At 43.9% G+C, this 13854-nt stretch overlaps 1 protein-coding gene across 4 annotated transcripts in view; it reads right to left on the bottom strand.

Moving 5' to 3' along the window:
• Nucleotides 1-5611: 5611 nt before the first annotated feature.
• CHN1 (chimerin 1) overlaps nt 5612-13854 on the bottom strand; it is a 102427-nt gene continuing 94184 nt past the window's right edge. For all 4 annotated transcript variants that reach the window (XM_080971536.1, XM_080971537.1, XM_080971539.1 and 1 more), the window contains 3 exons: nt 12874-13011; nt 11111-11216; nt 5612-6713 (listed from right to left, as the gene is read on the bottom strand). In XM_080971536.1, coding sequence (XP_080827662.1) covers nt 6542-6713; nt 11111-11216; nt 12874-13011 — 416 coding nt within the window. In that variant the 3' untranslated portion in view covers nt 5612-6541. The remainder of the gene's footprint in view (nt 6714-11110; nt 11217-12873; nt 13012-13854) is intronic.

The raw sequence follows: 13854 nt of genomic DNA, 5'->3' as shown, positions 1-13854 counted from the left end.
GCAGTTGTACACAATTCCAGGCTCATGTCCCAGCAACACCCCCTGCCCCTAACAGCCATAACATGACTTTCTCCAGAATCGTTAGGGACCAAACTCTATTTTAAAAAAAACACTTCCCTGCCCAGACGAGCTCCTTTACTCCATCTCTGTTGCGAATAACCCCAAGACAAAATCTGAATATTTGAGAATCAGATGCCATTTCCAAATTGGCTTCAACCGCTGTCCGAAATAAGCCAACGTGAAATGGATATATTTCAAAATGCTTCGAACAATAAACAGGGAATGAAGCCGTCTTAGCAAACCTTTGTTTGAAAAAGTAAAGCATTCTGAATAGGCAGACAGATCGCGAAAAGAAAACCCACCGTCCATTTCACCATGATTTTGAGAGCAAGCTTTTCTGAGCAACATTTGACCAGTCCTGCATAGCGTGAGAAAATGCCACATAGCTCTCTAATTATTAGGAGTTTGCAGTGCATTAATCTACAATTACATCGCCCTGAACAGTAACTCAGACGGATTTTATCATGCTTGACGTCCCTCATTTATAGTCATGATTTGTTGTACTGGGGGGGGGGGGTAATGGGGGGGGAGAGGGAGGGCGGTGTTTAGCTGAGTGCTTTGCTTGTTATAGAAATGCATAGGGATTGTAGAGCTTGGCAGAGTGGACTCTTACCTACTCATTAGCTAATTGTGAAAGAGGGGGAGGTGTGCAAGGGCCCAGCGCACGGAAGTGAGAATAATGCAACCCAGCTCCCACTCCTGCCTCTCCCCACAGAACTGTTTGCCAGCGAGCTCGGCTCTCAATGCTGAAGGGTTCGAAAGTTCCCCATGACTGTGGGTGGCTCTCTCTAAAGCTTGATTGACAAGGCGGCCCATGGCTCCTGTGGGTGGTTCTGAGCTCAGTGTGGAAGAGGACTAAATATTGAACCATAAAGTTTGTTCCCTTTAGATACAGGACTCACCTCCTGCTATAAAACAAAAACGAAAGTCCCCGAGGGAGGGGAACTGCCACCTCCAAACCAAAAAGAAAGAAAGAAAAGCCTGGTTTGATTGCTAGTTGGAGTTATGGCTAGAACAAGATAGCACACACTTTGGATAAGGATCTCTGAACAGCTGCCAGCGTTGTTGAGGAATAATCATTAATTCTGACAGCTGCTCTTAAAAGTGAACAAGGCAGTCCCAACTGAAAGCAACAATCTGTTAAAACACGAGGTTCTTCCGCCGATAGTTTCTAATTTCTAATTGGGAGAGCATAGCTAGAAAGAAGGAATCCAATTATCCTAATTGGGCCTCATTTATAATGCACTATTTACCTTCTGGAATGCCGAAATCAACAATTCAGAAGTAAAATCAGGGGGATGTGCTTGTCTGATCTAGTGCAGTTGTAGTATTTTCAAATTCTCTCTCTCTCTCTATATATATGTATAAAATACATATATATACATATACGTATATACATATATCTCTATCTATCTATCTATCTATCTATCTATCTATCTATCTATCTATGTGTGTGTAAAGAGACCCCTGACCATTAGGGCCAGTCGTGACTGACTCTGGGGTTGCGGCTCTCATCTTGCTTTACTGGCTTCCGGGGCATGTGGCGAGCATGACTAAGCCGCTTCTGGTGAACCAGAGCAGCACACGGAAACGCCGTTTACCTTCCCGCCGGAGCAGTACCTATTTATCTACTTGCACTTTGACGTGCTTTCGAACTGCTAGGTTGGCAGGAGCAGGGACCGAGCAACGGGAGCTCACCCCGTTGCGGGGATTCGAACCCCCATCACGGGGATTTGAACCGCCGACCTTCTGATCGGCAAGTCCTAAGCTCTGTGGTTTAACCCACAGTGCCACCCGCATATATATATATATATATATATATATATATTCCATAAGTTTTGCAGTAACCCAGGTTAAAGGTATTTGCAAGACTTGGCAAGGTTCATCTTAGGTTTTCCTCAGCAAGGAATCTGTTTCTGTCTTCTAAAGAAAGGTAGTGGAAAAATCACAAGGTCACGCCTTGGCAGGACCACAGATATTTGTTGGGCCGTTCCTGATGGTGATTACATGATTTAGTGCTAAACAGAAGTGGGAGAACCACACGCAAGAAAATGTCAATCTTCTTCCAGCAATCCTGCTATAGTTTATATTTTGGACTGAACCAGCTGCGTCTCTGCTGCTAATTCTCTGGCCTGGAGTTGAGGGGAGGGACAAGGAAATTGCGTGGCCTGTTAATAGTCTGTGACTTGAGTCAGAGCATCTGAGAAACTAACCTTCTAGAACTGCAGTGACATACCAAAGCCATATTTGTATTTTTTTCTTAATCCTGAAGGAAGGGTAACCCTCCCTTAAAAAGAAAGAAGGCCAAGCAGTAATTGAGGATTCCAGTTTTTGTCTCAATAATGCAGATAAATTTGAACTGCATGGCATATCTGATTTTACAAATAAAGAAGGCTTTACAACTTAAGTCTATGAAAGCTGTAGGATTCTAGTGTGGCTACAAAACAATGTGGGCATATCAACTGTTATCAATTTACCCAGCCAAAGAAAGGCTCTTGTATCTATTAAGCCAGGGACTCTTTGTGTGCAGAGGAGTCCCTTTCTTCAGTAGGGACAAATGTAAGGTTGTACACTTAGGCAGGAAGAACAACCTGCACACACATAAGAGCGGGGGACACCTGGATTGCCAGTAGTACATGTGAAAAAGCATCTATGGGTCTTAGAAGACCACAAGTGTAACATGTCAACAGTGTGATGCAGCAGCCAAAAAGGTAATGCTATTCTAGGCTGCATCAACAAAAGTTGTATCCCAATCAAAGGAAGTCACAGTCCCACTCTACTCTGGCTTGGTCAGACAACACCTGGAATACTGTGTCCAGTTGTGGTCGCCACAAGGGATATTGATAAGATGGAACGTGTGCAGGGCAATCAAGATAATCAAGGGTCTGGACATCAAGCCTTATGAGGAATGGTTGAAGGAGCTGGATATGTTTAGCCTGGAAAGGAGATATGGTAGCCATCTTAAAATATATTTCAAGGGCTGTCACATGGAGCAAGTTTGCTTTCTCCTGCTCTGTAGGCAGGACCCAAACCAGTGTATCCAAGTTACAAGAAAGGAGATTCTGACTAAACATCAGGAAGAACTTTCTGACACTCAGAGCTATTTGATGGTGGAAATGACCCCCTGGGAGGTGGTGGACTCTCCTTCCTTGGAGGTTTCTCAGCAGCGATTGGATGGCCATCAGTCATGTATGTTCTAGTTGAATTTCTTGCATTGCAGGGGGTTGGATGAGATGAGCCTTGAGACCCCTTCCACCTCAACAATTCTGTGATCTACAATTTTTTAAGTCAAAGAGGAACCACTGGCACTTTTGTGTGGGCAGTAGGTTCCTCATTCACTTAGCTGGCAGGGACAGCTCTGCACATATAGCCATGCTGTAAACACAGACTTGTCCTCAAGACCTGGTGAATGGAAATGAAGAATTCAACCTTTATTCTCTTCCTGCTCATTACTTGCTCCATGGCAAAAATACCATCAGATCCCACACCTTGTTTGCTTCTTTCTCTTTGCCAAGGCCTAAAACAGTGGAAAGACGGCTCCCAACCCAGCCTTGTTCAGCTCTTCTTCATCATCTTCTTTGTGGTGGGAGGAGTCTGGGAGGCCCCCCGACCTCTGACAGTAAGTAGGATCTTTTGTTCATATGGACCAGATGGCATATAAAGAACACAGACAAGGCCTGGAAGTCAGAGCGTTGCATATTGGTGTTTATTAAGTTTTGACTAGCAAGATTCACAATATTATGGTTCTATGTGTAAGGGGGGAGGGGAAGAATGAGACTCTCTAGTACAGTGGTACCTCAGGTTAAGTACTTAATTCGTTCCAGAGGTCCATACTTAACCTGAAACTGTTCTTAACCTGAAGCACCACTTTAGCTAATGGGGCCTCCTGCTGCTGCCGTGCCACCAGAGCACGATTTCTGTTCTCATCCTGAAGCAAGGTTCTTAACCTGAAGCACTATTTCTGGGTTAGCGGAGTCTGTAACCTGAAGCGTATGTAACCTGAAGTGTATGTAACCCGAGGTACCATAGGCCATCAAAAGATCTGCACAACTGCCTGCACAATTTGTCAAAGCTCACCAGTTTCTGGAGAATATTATATATGAAACTGTATGTAAGATAGGACAGCCATATTAAGGGACTTGCAGGAATACTGACAGCACCTTATTTGCATGATTTGCTAAACCACACATACCCAAATAAATAATTTGTAACTTTAGGTCATTTCTCCCTGGTCTGAAGGGCAGAATGTTTGGGGAAGTCACTATCCAACAATTTAAGCTATGATTTGGATTCATTAAGTTTGGATTGCTGGTTTGCATAAGTAGGCTGGCTGGCATATCATCAGCTGTACATTTAATTAGAAAAATGAACTAGGAATCGGTGGTTAAAAGCACTCCTGATAATTTATTACGTTTATTCTTTATGCCACAAGAAAACTGTTTTAGCCCCAAGGCCACACTCCACACTGGCTGTGTGCGTCACACCATCAAGTTTTTTTGCTTGCCTTGAATACGTCCTTTGAACTCTTGCTCACCTGGAGGGAGGATAGAGAGGGATATGTGTGCAGAAATCAGCCTACTATGGGGAGGTGAAATTTGCTTTCATTTCTCTGCCCACTTTCACTTCCGGCTGCACCAGCCACTGGCAAAAGGGAGTGAAGCCTCAGCCTGAAAATGGTTCCCCAATCCACTAACAGCCTGATCTTGTGTTGAGTTAGGCATGTTTAAGTTCAAGATTTCAATAGGCTAAAGCTTAACTCTGTTTACGAGAGAACAGGGTTGTAAAGTTCCAGTCTTGTGCATTTATTACAGTCATACCTCGTGTTACACTGGCTTCACTTTGTGGCTTTTCAGGTTTTGAACGTGGCAAACCTGGAAGTGTTTATTTCTGGGTTTGCCACGCGCATGGACGCAGAAGCAATCTGCACGCTTCGCGCATGCGCAGGAGCACTCTATCGCGCTTCGCAGTGGTGTTTTACTTACGGACTTTCCAGGGTGTGAATGGCACCCTGAAACGGATCACGTTCGTAAGTAGAGGTACCACTGTATTTGGGAATAAGCTAAACTGAGAAGTCAAGTAAAGGTAAAGGTAAAGGTACCCCTGCCCATACGGGCCAGTCGTGTCCGACTCTAGGGTTGTGTGCCCATCTCACTTAAGAGGCCGGGGGCCAGCGCTGTCCGGAGACACTTCCGGGTCACGTGGCCAGCATGACGAAGCTGCTGTGGCGAGCCAGCACCAGCGCAGCACACGGAAACGCTGTTTACCTTCCCGCTATAAAGCGGTACCTATTTATCTACTTGCACTTAGGGGTGCTTTCGAACTGCTAGGTGGGCAGGAGCTGAGACTGAACGACGGGAGCTCACCCCGCCGCGGGGATTCGAACCGCCGACCATACGATCGGCAAGTCCTAGGCGCTGAGGTTTTACCCACAGCGCCACCCGCGTCCCACCGAGAAGTCAAGTAGGACTTGTCAAATAAGTGTGTTTTTGTTTGGGGTGGGGGAATGGGCTGCATGTCTGTGATACTGGGGCAAAAATGCAGCCAGACTTGGTAAGGTTCCAACGCAAAACTTTAATAAATTAATACGCATGCCCAATAAAAATACAAAATTACCATTTAAAACAACAACAAACCAGTCTTCATTCGTTCAGTTTGCCACCTTTAACTGGATCTTTACAAAAAAAGGCATGACTTAAAAGTGGCAGCCACAACGTAAAAGAAAAATGCACGCCATTGTTAAAACAAATGCTATAGAACCCAGCTAGAAATTACCGTATTTACTCGAGTCGAATGCACCATCGAATCTAATGCACGCCTCAATTTTTCAGAACCTTGGGGGTGGGGGAAGGATTTGCTGGCGAATGTAAATGTGCTATCGAATCTAATGAGCACCTTAAATTTCGCAACATAATTTGGCCAAAAAAGGCACGCATTAGATTTGAGTAAATACGGTATCTTTCAAAGTAGGCTAAGAATGAGGGGTGATGTCAATGAAGAGCTAGAGGTCTTGGTTCACTGCAATCTGCTCCCCTCCACAACTGAAATATCAGAAACCAATTACGGAACGTAGTAAGAAACCCACAACAGATTTACACTGAGAAACATGCTAAAGTACAATCACAGACTATTCCAGAACACAGAAGCTGTGCTGTTCCTGTTGTGTCCTTTGCAGCAGAAGCCTCACAAGAGAGGGTAAAACGAGGAGGAGACCTATTTCAGTTTGAATTTCCTGTACTATGATGAAACCCCCCAGACCTATTTAGTACTGGAAAGTACAATATATGTTCCCAACATTGTCCGAATGATACCACACAAGCAACGATAAACAAGCATCTTTCATACATCAAAAACCTCACAATCAGAATTCCGCTGCAGGCTCCACTTCAAAATATTCCTTCATCATCCCCGGATTCTCTTTTTTCTTTTTCTTTTTCGCAGTTCATTTAAAAACATACATGCACACCCACACCCACAAACAAGTTCAAAATAAAATATCTTCGTTTTTTATAAGCATCTCCACCACAAGTCTCTGGTAACGGATATCGTTCAGGGCAGCCATCGCATCAAGTTCCGGCGCTCGCATCAGTGTTGGTCCAAAAACAATGCCCAGGTTCTCTGCGTTCATCAGATTCTCCTTTTCGTGGAGCGTCACCCTGAAACAAGGAGGGCTACAGTTAAAACACAAAGCACCGGGAAGACATTATTGGTAGCTGCCAGATTGATCTCACAAACATGGAACCAGAAACACAAATCACATTGATGCTACTAATTAAATGTTTCAGTGGTCATAATGTATTTTGCCCTATTGGCAGCTGTCTGTCGTCATGGCAGATATTCTCCCCAGCGGCAGAGCAAGCCGATTGAGCGCCTGGGGCAGTGCATGTGCCCAGGGGCAGGGCCAGCTGCCTGTGAGGGCGGGGCAAACTGGGGCAGGATGCTCCACGGGACCTCCGCAGAGTCTGCCTACCTCTTCCCACTCAGCTGCCCTACAGCTGAGGGCGAACTGTTTGGGGCAGCGGGGAGCCTGTGTGCACCTAAGCCACCGTGTCACTCCCAGAAGAGACGTGTGGCTTGGGCACGCTGCAGGCCCCATGGTGAGTGCCGCCCGCCATTTTGTCACCCCCTCAGTGGTGACACCCGGGGCAGCCCACCCCCACCGCACCCCCTTCCTCCGCGCCTGATTCTCCCCTCTCTACCCCGTTTCCAGACAGTCTGCCTTATGATCACTGCTTTACAGAAATCCAGTTGGCAAGACTTGGTAGGACACTTGAGTCCCAACTACAGGAACCCTGAGAATTACAGTTTTGCAAAGGAGTTATCATTCTCCAACAAACTCTTCTCATGAAAACTAGTTTCTTTTGTTAGTGCAGCAGGGGGTTCAATTCACATATGGGGCCCAGAAAACCCTGTAGGCACCCTGATTGTGTTGATAATTCTGTACTCTTAAGATCTGACCTTACAACAATTACAGCACGTGAAATCTGATGTTAAAAGGGGGTCCTTGTGATTATAAACAGGGTTAGAAAACCAGATATCTGAGCCAGGCACCAAATGGCTCCTTAAACCCAGGGTTACAGTTACCAAAAACAGAATGCCTCTTTGCCATTTGGGGGCCATACGGCAGGAAAGTGTTGTTTTTTAATAGGACTTTTTGGTTCCTGAAATTCATTTTGATTGTGCAGATAAAATATAATGGATAGAATTCTACAGGATGTGTTGCTAGTATGTGAAAACAGGTAAGACCCAAGGATCCCCAGGCAGGCAACTCCAGATGGTGGAGATGTCCGGCACCATCCTGGTACAGTGGTACCTCTGGTTACATACTTAATTCGTTCCAGAGGTCCATTCTTAACCTGAAACTGTTCTTAACCTGAAGCACCACTTTAGCTAATGGGGCCTCCTGCTGCCACCGTGTGATTTCTGTTCTCATCCTGAAGCAAAGTTCTTAACCCGAGGTACTATTTCTGGGTTAGCGGAGTCTGTAACCTGAAGCGGATGTAACCTGAAGCGTATGTAACCCGAGGTACCACTGTATCTGGGCATCTTCACTTGGTCGCAAGTGGCCGATGGCCAGGTGCAAAATGCTCCTGGTGCTTGGCAAATTTTGAGCATGTTGGAAACTACTGCCCTAAAGGACTACTGTGAGACGGATATCCCCTTAGGGCCTCCTTAGAGCAGCCTTTCTGAACCTGTGGGTCCCCAGATGTTGTTGAACTACAACTCCCATCACCCCTAGCTAGCAAGGCCAGAGCTCAGGGATGATGGGAGTTGTAGTCCAACAACATCTGGGAACCCACAGGTTGAGAACCACTGCCTTAGAGGAAGGGTGAAAGTCTAGAATTGAAAGAGGCCACGTACTTCTATGGAACCACACACAGATCACTTTTCATGTTATAAACAGTAAAATGGAATAAATATAAAGCACACAAAGCAAACCATCTAAATGCATTGAATAAACATCTACGATACACAATCTATGAGAGGAAAAGTGATTGTCTCCCTCTCTTCGGACTCCGTTTGAATGGCGCAGCATGGAAGCAGCTGTCTTGAGAGGCTACAATACGCTTTATGGCAGTTAATTGCCTCTCTGAACAAATTAATATTTGTAAATTAGCTGGTGAACAGATTAAATTCATATCACAGGATTACAACTCAAAATCCCCATCAAGGGCACACATATATAACTAAATACCCACTGTTGAGATGTCGGTGAATTATAAATAAAACATCAGCAGCCCCCTCTCCACCGTGTTCATTCTATATTATAGAGTAAAATAAATTTCAGACACCTATCATGATAACTAGGAGCTGATAACTGTTTGGCATATTGTTCTGAAGCTGGCCAACTTCTGCAGTTTCTATTTACAGCGAGTCCAAATATAGCCAAGCAGGCTGACCAACTGAATTTGATAACAAGACTTCATTAGCTGTTCCCTCATCGCAACACGTCTTCGTGAGCATGCCTATAAAAAGTTATATGCTGCTTATGTACCTATGTGAAATGGGTATGGCTGAGTTATTCTTGCATCTGTGGAAATTTCTTGGCTATTGCTATAGAAAAGAGCTGGCTGGCCTTCACACTAAATAACAAGTTTTTTGGAAGTCTATCAGAAACTACTCTCTTCCTCCTTTCTCGCCTCTTTTGCTGTTTGCATTTGCATTTTTGTACATTTGACTTTTAAAGAGGATTTTGATTGCGAAATTATACTTGCACGAGTGGAGTATATATTTAGAGAATACTTTTTAAAGAATAAACCACTACAAATCATCTGAAGTGGCAAGTGCACATTTGTCAACGGACCCCATTAATTTCTCGCTGAGCTTCTCAAAGAAAATGGTGCTGTTAATAAAAGGGAATGAAAAATCGTTTTGGGTGTGATAGAGGGAAAGTGACCCCCCCTTTTTTTTGTTAAGAGAGGAGAGCAGGCCTTAAATGTGCTTCACGTAGTCTGGATTGCGGCTTTCCTTATCCATAGCAAAGATGTTAATTTTTCCAAATTAAAAAACCAAAGCTTGTGCCAAGAACTAAAAATGGTTGTTCAAAGAACAGGGCACACTATCAAAATATATAAAAAACTGAAACAATTGTCCAGCAGCACCTTAGAGACCAACTAAGTTTGTTCTTGGTATAAATGCATGCACACTTCTTCCGATACACTGAAACTGAAGTCACCAGACCCTTATATGACTTCTGGTGACTTCTGTTTCAGTGTATCGGAAGAAGTGTGCATGCACACGGAAGCTTATACCAAGAACAAACTTAGCTGGTCTCTAAGGTGCTACCTGAATCTAGGGCACACTATCATTACTGGAATTTTATTGGCTGGGTACAGCAATCCTAAACCCTGGGCTGGGAACACTGAGCAGAGCAACTACCACATCCCAAACTTTGCTGTTCATGCCAGCCAGGGCTGAAGATGTGGTGGAGGGGGTTGCTCATTTTTTAATGTTTCAATTACAGACTGGCACAGCTGAGTTAGTTCAGCCAGATTTCTACTTTGAAACCGTAGGCCAAGCCATGCTCAATGTGGTAGACAAGAAAAACAGTGCTGGGCATGATGCTGTAGTCCATGTAACCAGGAAAGACAAATTAACTACCTGAAGATCCAAAGTTTGCATGGACTAACTAAAGGCATGGTTGCTCTGGAATAATCAGAATATTACTTTGCATTGTCTTGATGGCCAGAATGCTATCCTCCCAAAGAAAACTATATGATCAAAGAAAGTTCCTCAAAAGAGGGGGAAATAAGATTTCTTTTTGGTGGAAAAAAATGTTTTTGCAAAGGAAAACAAAAACCCAAACCAGAGAGGATTAGGATTACACTCTCAGCGAAGTTTAGATTTTTGAACAGTGGCATGCAGTCGGTGCAACGCCAGCACCACGCTCTAACCAACTGAGCTATCCAAAGGGACAAATCTCACCTGTTCTTCAGTGAAGGGGAGCAAAAACAAAGAGGCATTTTACTGGATCTTTATTTTCAGAGGAAATAAATGGGGACGAGGGACTGTGCTGTGTGACCTCACAAGGGCTAAGTAATTCCAAAACCAATCTAGGATCATTCCTCTGAATTCACAAGCAGCCTCGTTTGACATGGAAACACTCGCATTGTTTCGTAGATAGTTACATGAAGGGGGAAATATGGAATTCACACTTCTTGTTGAGAATTTGCTTATCAGGGCTCAACACATGAATAGGGCACAAAGGGTGAGATTCCAATGCTGTTTCTTCCACTGCCAGAAAGCATCCACCAACAGAATTGGGAAGGAGGCAATTTTACGGCAATTCTTCCTTCTGCTGCAGCTCCTTTCCTTCTCTAAATCAGCTTTAGAAGTTTTGGGGGACCCTCCAGTTCCTACATTTTTTTGGGGGGGGGGGGACACATGTGACTGTAGGGAGGAGGAGAACTGCTGAAAATTGCCACTCCCTATTGCTTAATGCCTTCCATCACTGAAGTCCTACCCTTAGGATTTAAGGCCTGCAGCAGTTAGCCCAGAGGCAAGAAACACCCAAGAGGTACTAAGAAAAGGACAGGACCATTCATTTCCATACCTTTTTAAATGCGCCATGAGATACCGTAAGGTTTCACAGTGAGCAGGGGGCAGCAGTTTCAGGGCTTCGTGAAGTATTTCCAGCTGTTCGTCAGGATCCGTGGTTTCTGAAACAAGAAATATCTGATCATACTGGAGCCAAAATATGTGGGGGTTTCAGGAGTTTGGGTAGCCTTCCCAGATAATTCTAGTTTATTGTAATTAAACAGATGATGAGGAATGGTTTGTGAAGCAGAGAGCTGCTCTGCAGCTCTCGAGTTTTAAATTAGTTTTAACTCATCTAATCAATATTTTACCAAGTGGAGACCAGAGGACGGAGTCCCGATTTTATCTGCCCTGGGAGTCTGTTTTTAATGAATTTAGACTCATTCACGAAGGGCGTATTGCATGACACAGCGTTTTTCAGATATGGGCAGCCAGCCTGTATCATAAACCTTGAACAGCTGCATTTGTCGGTGTAGTAAAGTATTACTGCTGCTATTTACAGTTTGTTCACTTCAGGTAAGAAAACAGATAGGTGCTGTAACACCTTGCACAAATTTGCTTTGGACGGGAAAAAAACCCCCAATGGAACCTGTCTTGCCTGAAGTTTTAACAATAAAACAACAAACAGGGTGATGATACAATGACTACTGCAATCGACCAAGATAATATCACCAAGGCAACCATCTGTAAATAAACCAACGTCCACAAAAATGGCAAAAGTACCGTATTTTTTGCTCTATAAGACACACTTTTCCCCTCCTAAAAAGTAAGGGGAAATGTGTGTGCGTCTTATGGAGCGAATGCAGGTGGGAGGCTCTGCTCAGCGCTCCCTTTAAAGAGCCGCGAGGAGCGTGTGTGCGGCTCTTGGGGGCTTTTCCCCGAGGAGGAAGAAGGGCTGCCCTTCTCCCTCCTCAGGGAAAAGCCCCCAGGAGCCACACACAGCCCCTCCCGGGCAAGGGGATGAAGGCTCCCCCTGCCTGGGAAAGGCTGTGCGCGGCTATCCCATAAGCCAGGACAGCAAGCGGGATCGCTGCACAGCGATCCCGCTTGCTGTCCTGGCTTCTGGGATTCAGAATATTTTTTCCCTTGTTTTCCTCCTCCAAAACTAGGTGCATCTTATGGTCTGGTGCGTCTTATAGAGCAAAAAATACGGTAGTTTCTTTCCCAAATAGGTTTTATCTTAAACAATAGCAACAAACAAACAAAAACAAACAAACAATGGAACCTGTCTTGCCTGAAGTTTAGCATCTAGGACAGGAGTCGCTGAAAGGAATTGAAGGTGAAAGAATCTACCCTACAGTTAGGTTTTCTTATTTCACCTAATATTTCGAACTTATCTGATAGGAGATATGGTGGTCACACGAATGCAAAAAAGAAGATCGAAACAAGTTTAGCAAGTCATGAGACATTTGGTGCTTCTGCTGGGGGTGGGTGGGATTGATGAATGTTTACGCTTGCTCCCTTGCATAAAGAAGTGAATACAATAAAATATTGGAGATGTGTGTGTGTGTGTGTGTGTGTGTGTGTGTGTGGCCTACCAAGATATTTCTGATTCTACTTCTGAAAAGGTTGTTGACTTCAACTTGCTCTTAAAGGATGACTGTATAATAAAATGTTACTTTAGCTTAAACACACACAAACACAATCCCCACAAGATGCTTGACTCTACAAAAACAAAACCTATGGAGAATCTAGAGATAATAAACAGTAAAAAAAAAAATCACTAAAAGGGGGGGGGGGACAAAGTTCACTTGAAAAATAGCATAAACTAAAACTTACTTGCAGAATCTATAAACTTTGGGTAGGCATCGTATGTGATTAGCGGAATTGGCAAATCCCTGAAGTACAGTTTAAGTGCACCTGTGATAATATTGATATCTTCATACGTATTCACAGAGATGTCTGCTTTTTCCCCATCTGTAGGTAAAAATGAGGGAGAAAAGGGGGTGGAGGAGAGGAGAAGCAAACAATGTAGGAGGGTTATTTTCATACAAAATTGAACATTTACTGGTGCTCATCTTTTTGCTGTCCCAGCAAGACTTTTGTAAACAACTCCAGTACTATATTGGCATAGGTTTCAGCTCTAAGTCAAGTACACTTAAACCAGCTTGTTCTTCTTTTCACAAGACGTTATAAATTAAATAATGATTGCTTTACACATTAAACCAAGTCTTTCTTCCTTACCGGCGAATTGGTACAGATAGTGAGAATGTTAATTTACGTTTACCTCAATTTGCAAGAGCGATTCCTTTACTAAGTGAGATAACAATGGCTGGATAAATCAGCCACAAACATTACTCTTTCCTCTGCTCAGTAATCAAGGCCAATTCACCAGACCTCATACTGTCAACGTATACAATTGCTGGTATGCGAAAACCTTCCTTAGGTACAGTAGATCTGCATCTACTGGTCAACCTATGGTTGATTTGCAGTAGACTGGGAAAGATCCCTAAAACTTGAGTTCTCTAACAGCAGGAGCAATGAAATGACCCCCAGTCTTAAATTTTACTTCTGAAATGAAGGAAGCTTGGGGTACCTAGGAGTGATTGTTTGGTGTGTTGAATGGCATCCAGTTGTGGAACCTGAAACCAATTCCTGACCTAAGAATTATTTTCATGCTAAGATTTCGGAATGGATGGATCTTGATCATAGCTGCACTAAACCATAGAATTGTAGAGTTGTAAAGGAAGCACAGGGGTCATCTAGTCCAAACCTTTGCAATGCAAGAATCTTTTGCCCAACCTGGGAATCGAACCCACA

This window comes from Podarcis pityusensis (genome assembly GCF_964106645.2).
Source record: "Podarcis pityusensis genome assembly, chromosome: 1".
Classification (NCBI taxonomy): domain Eukaryota; kingdom Metazoa; phylum Chordata; class Lepidosauria; order Squamata; family Lacertidae; genus Podarcis; species Podarcis pityusensis.
This window is presented reverse-complemented; position numbering and strand designations above follow the sequence as displayed.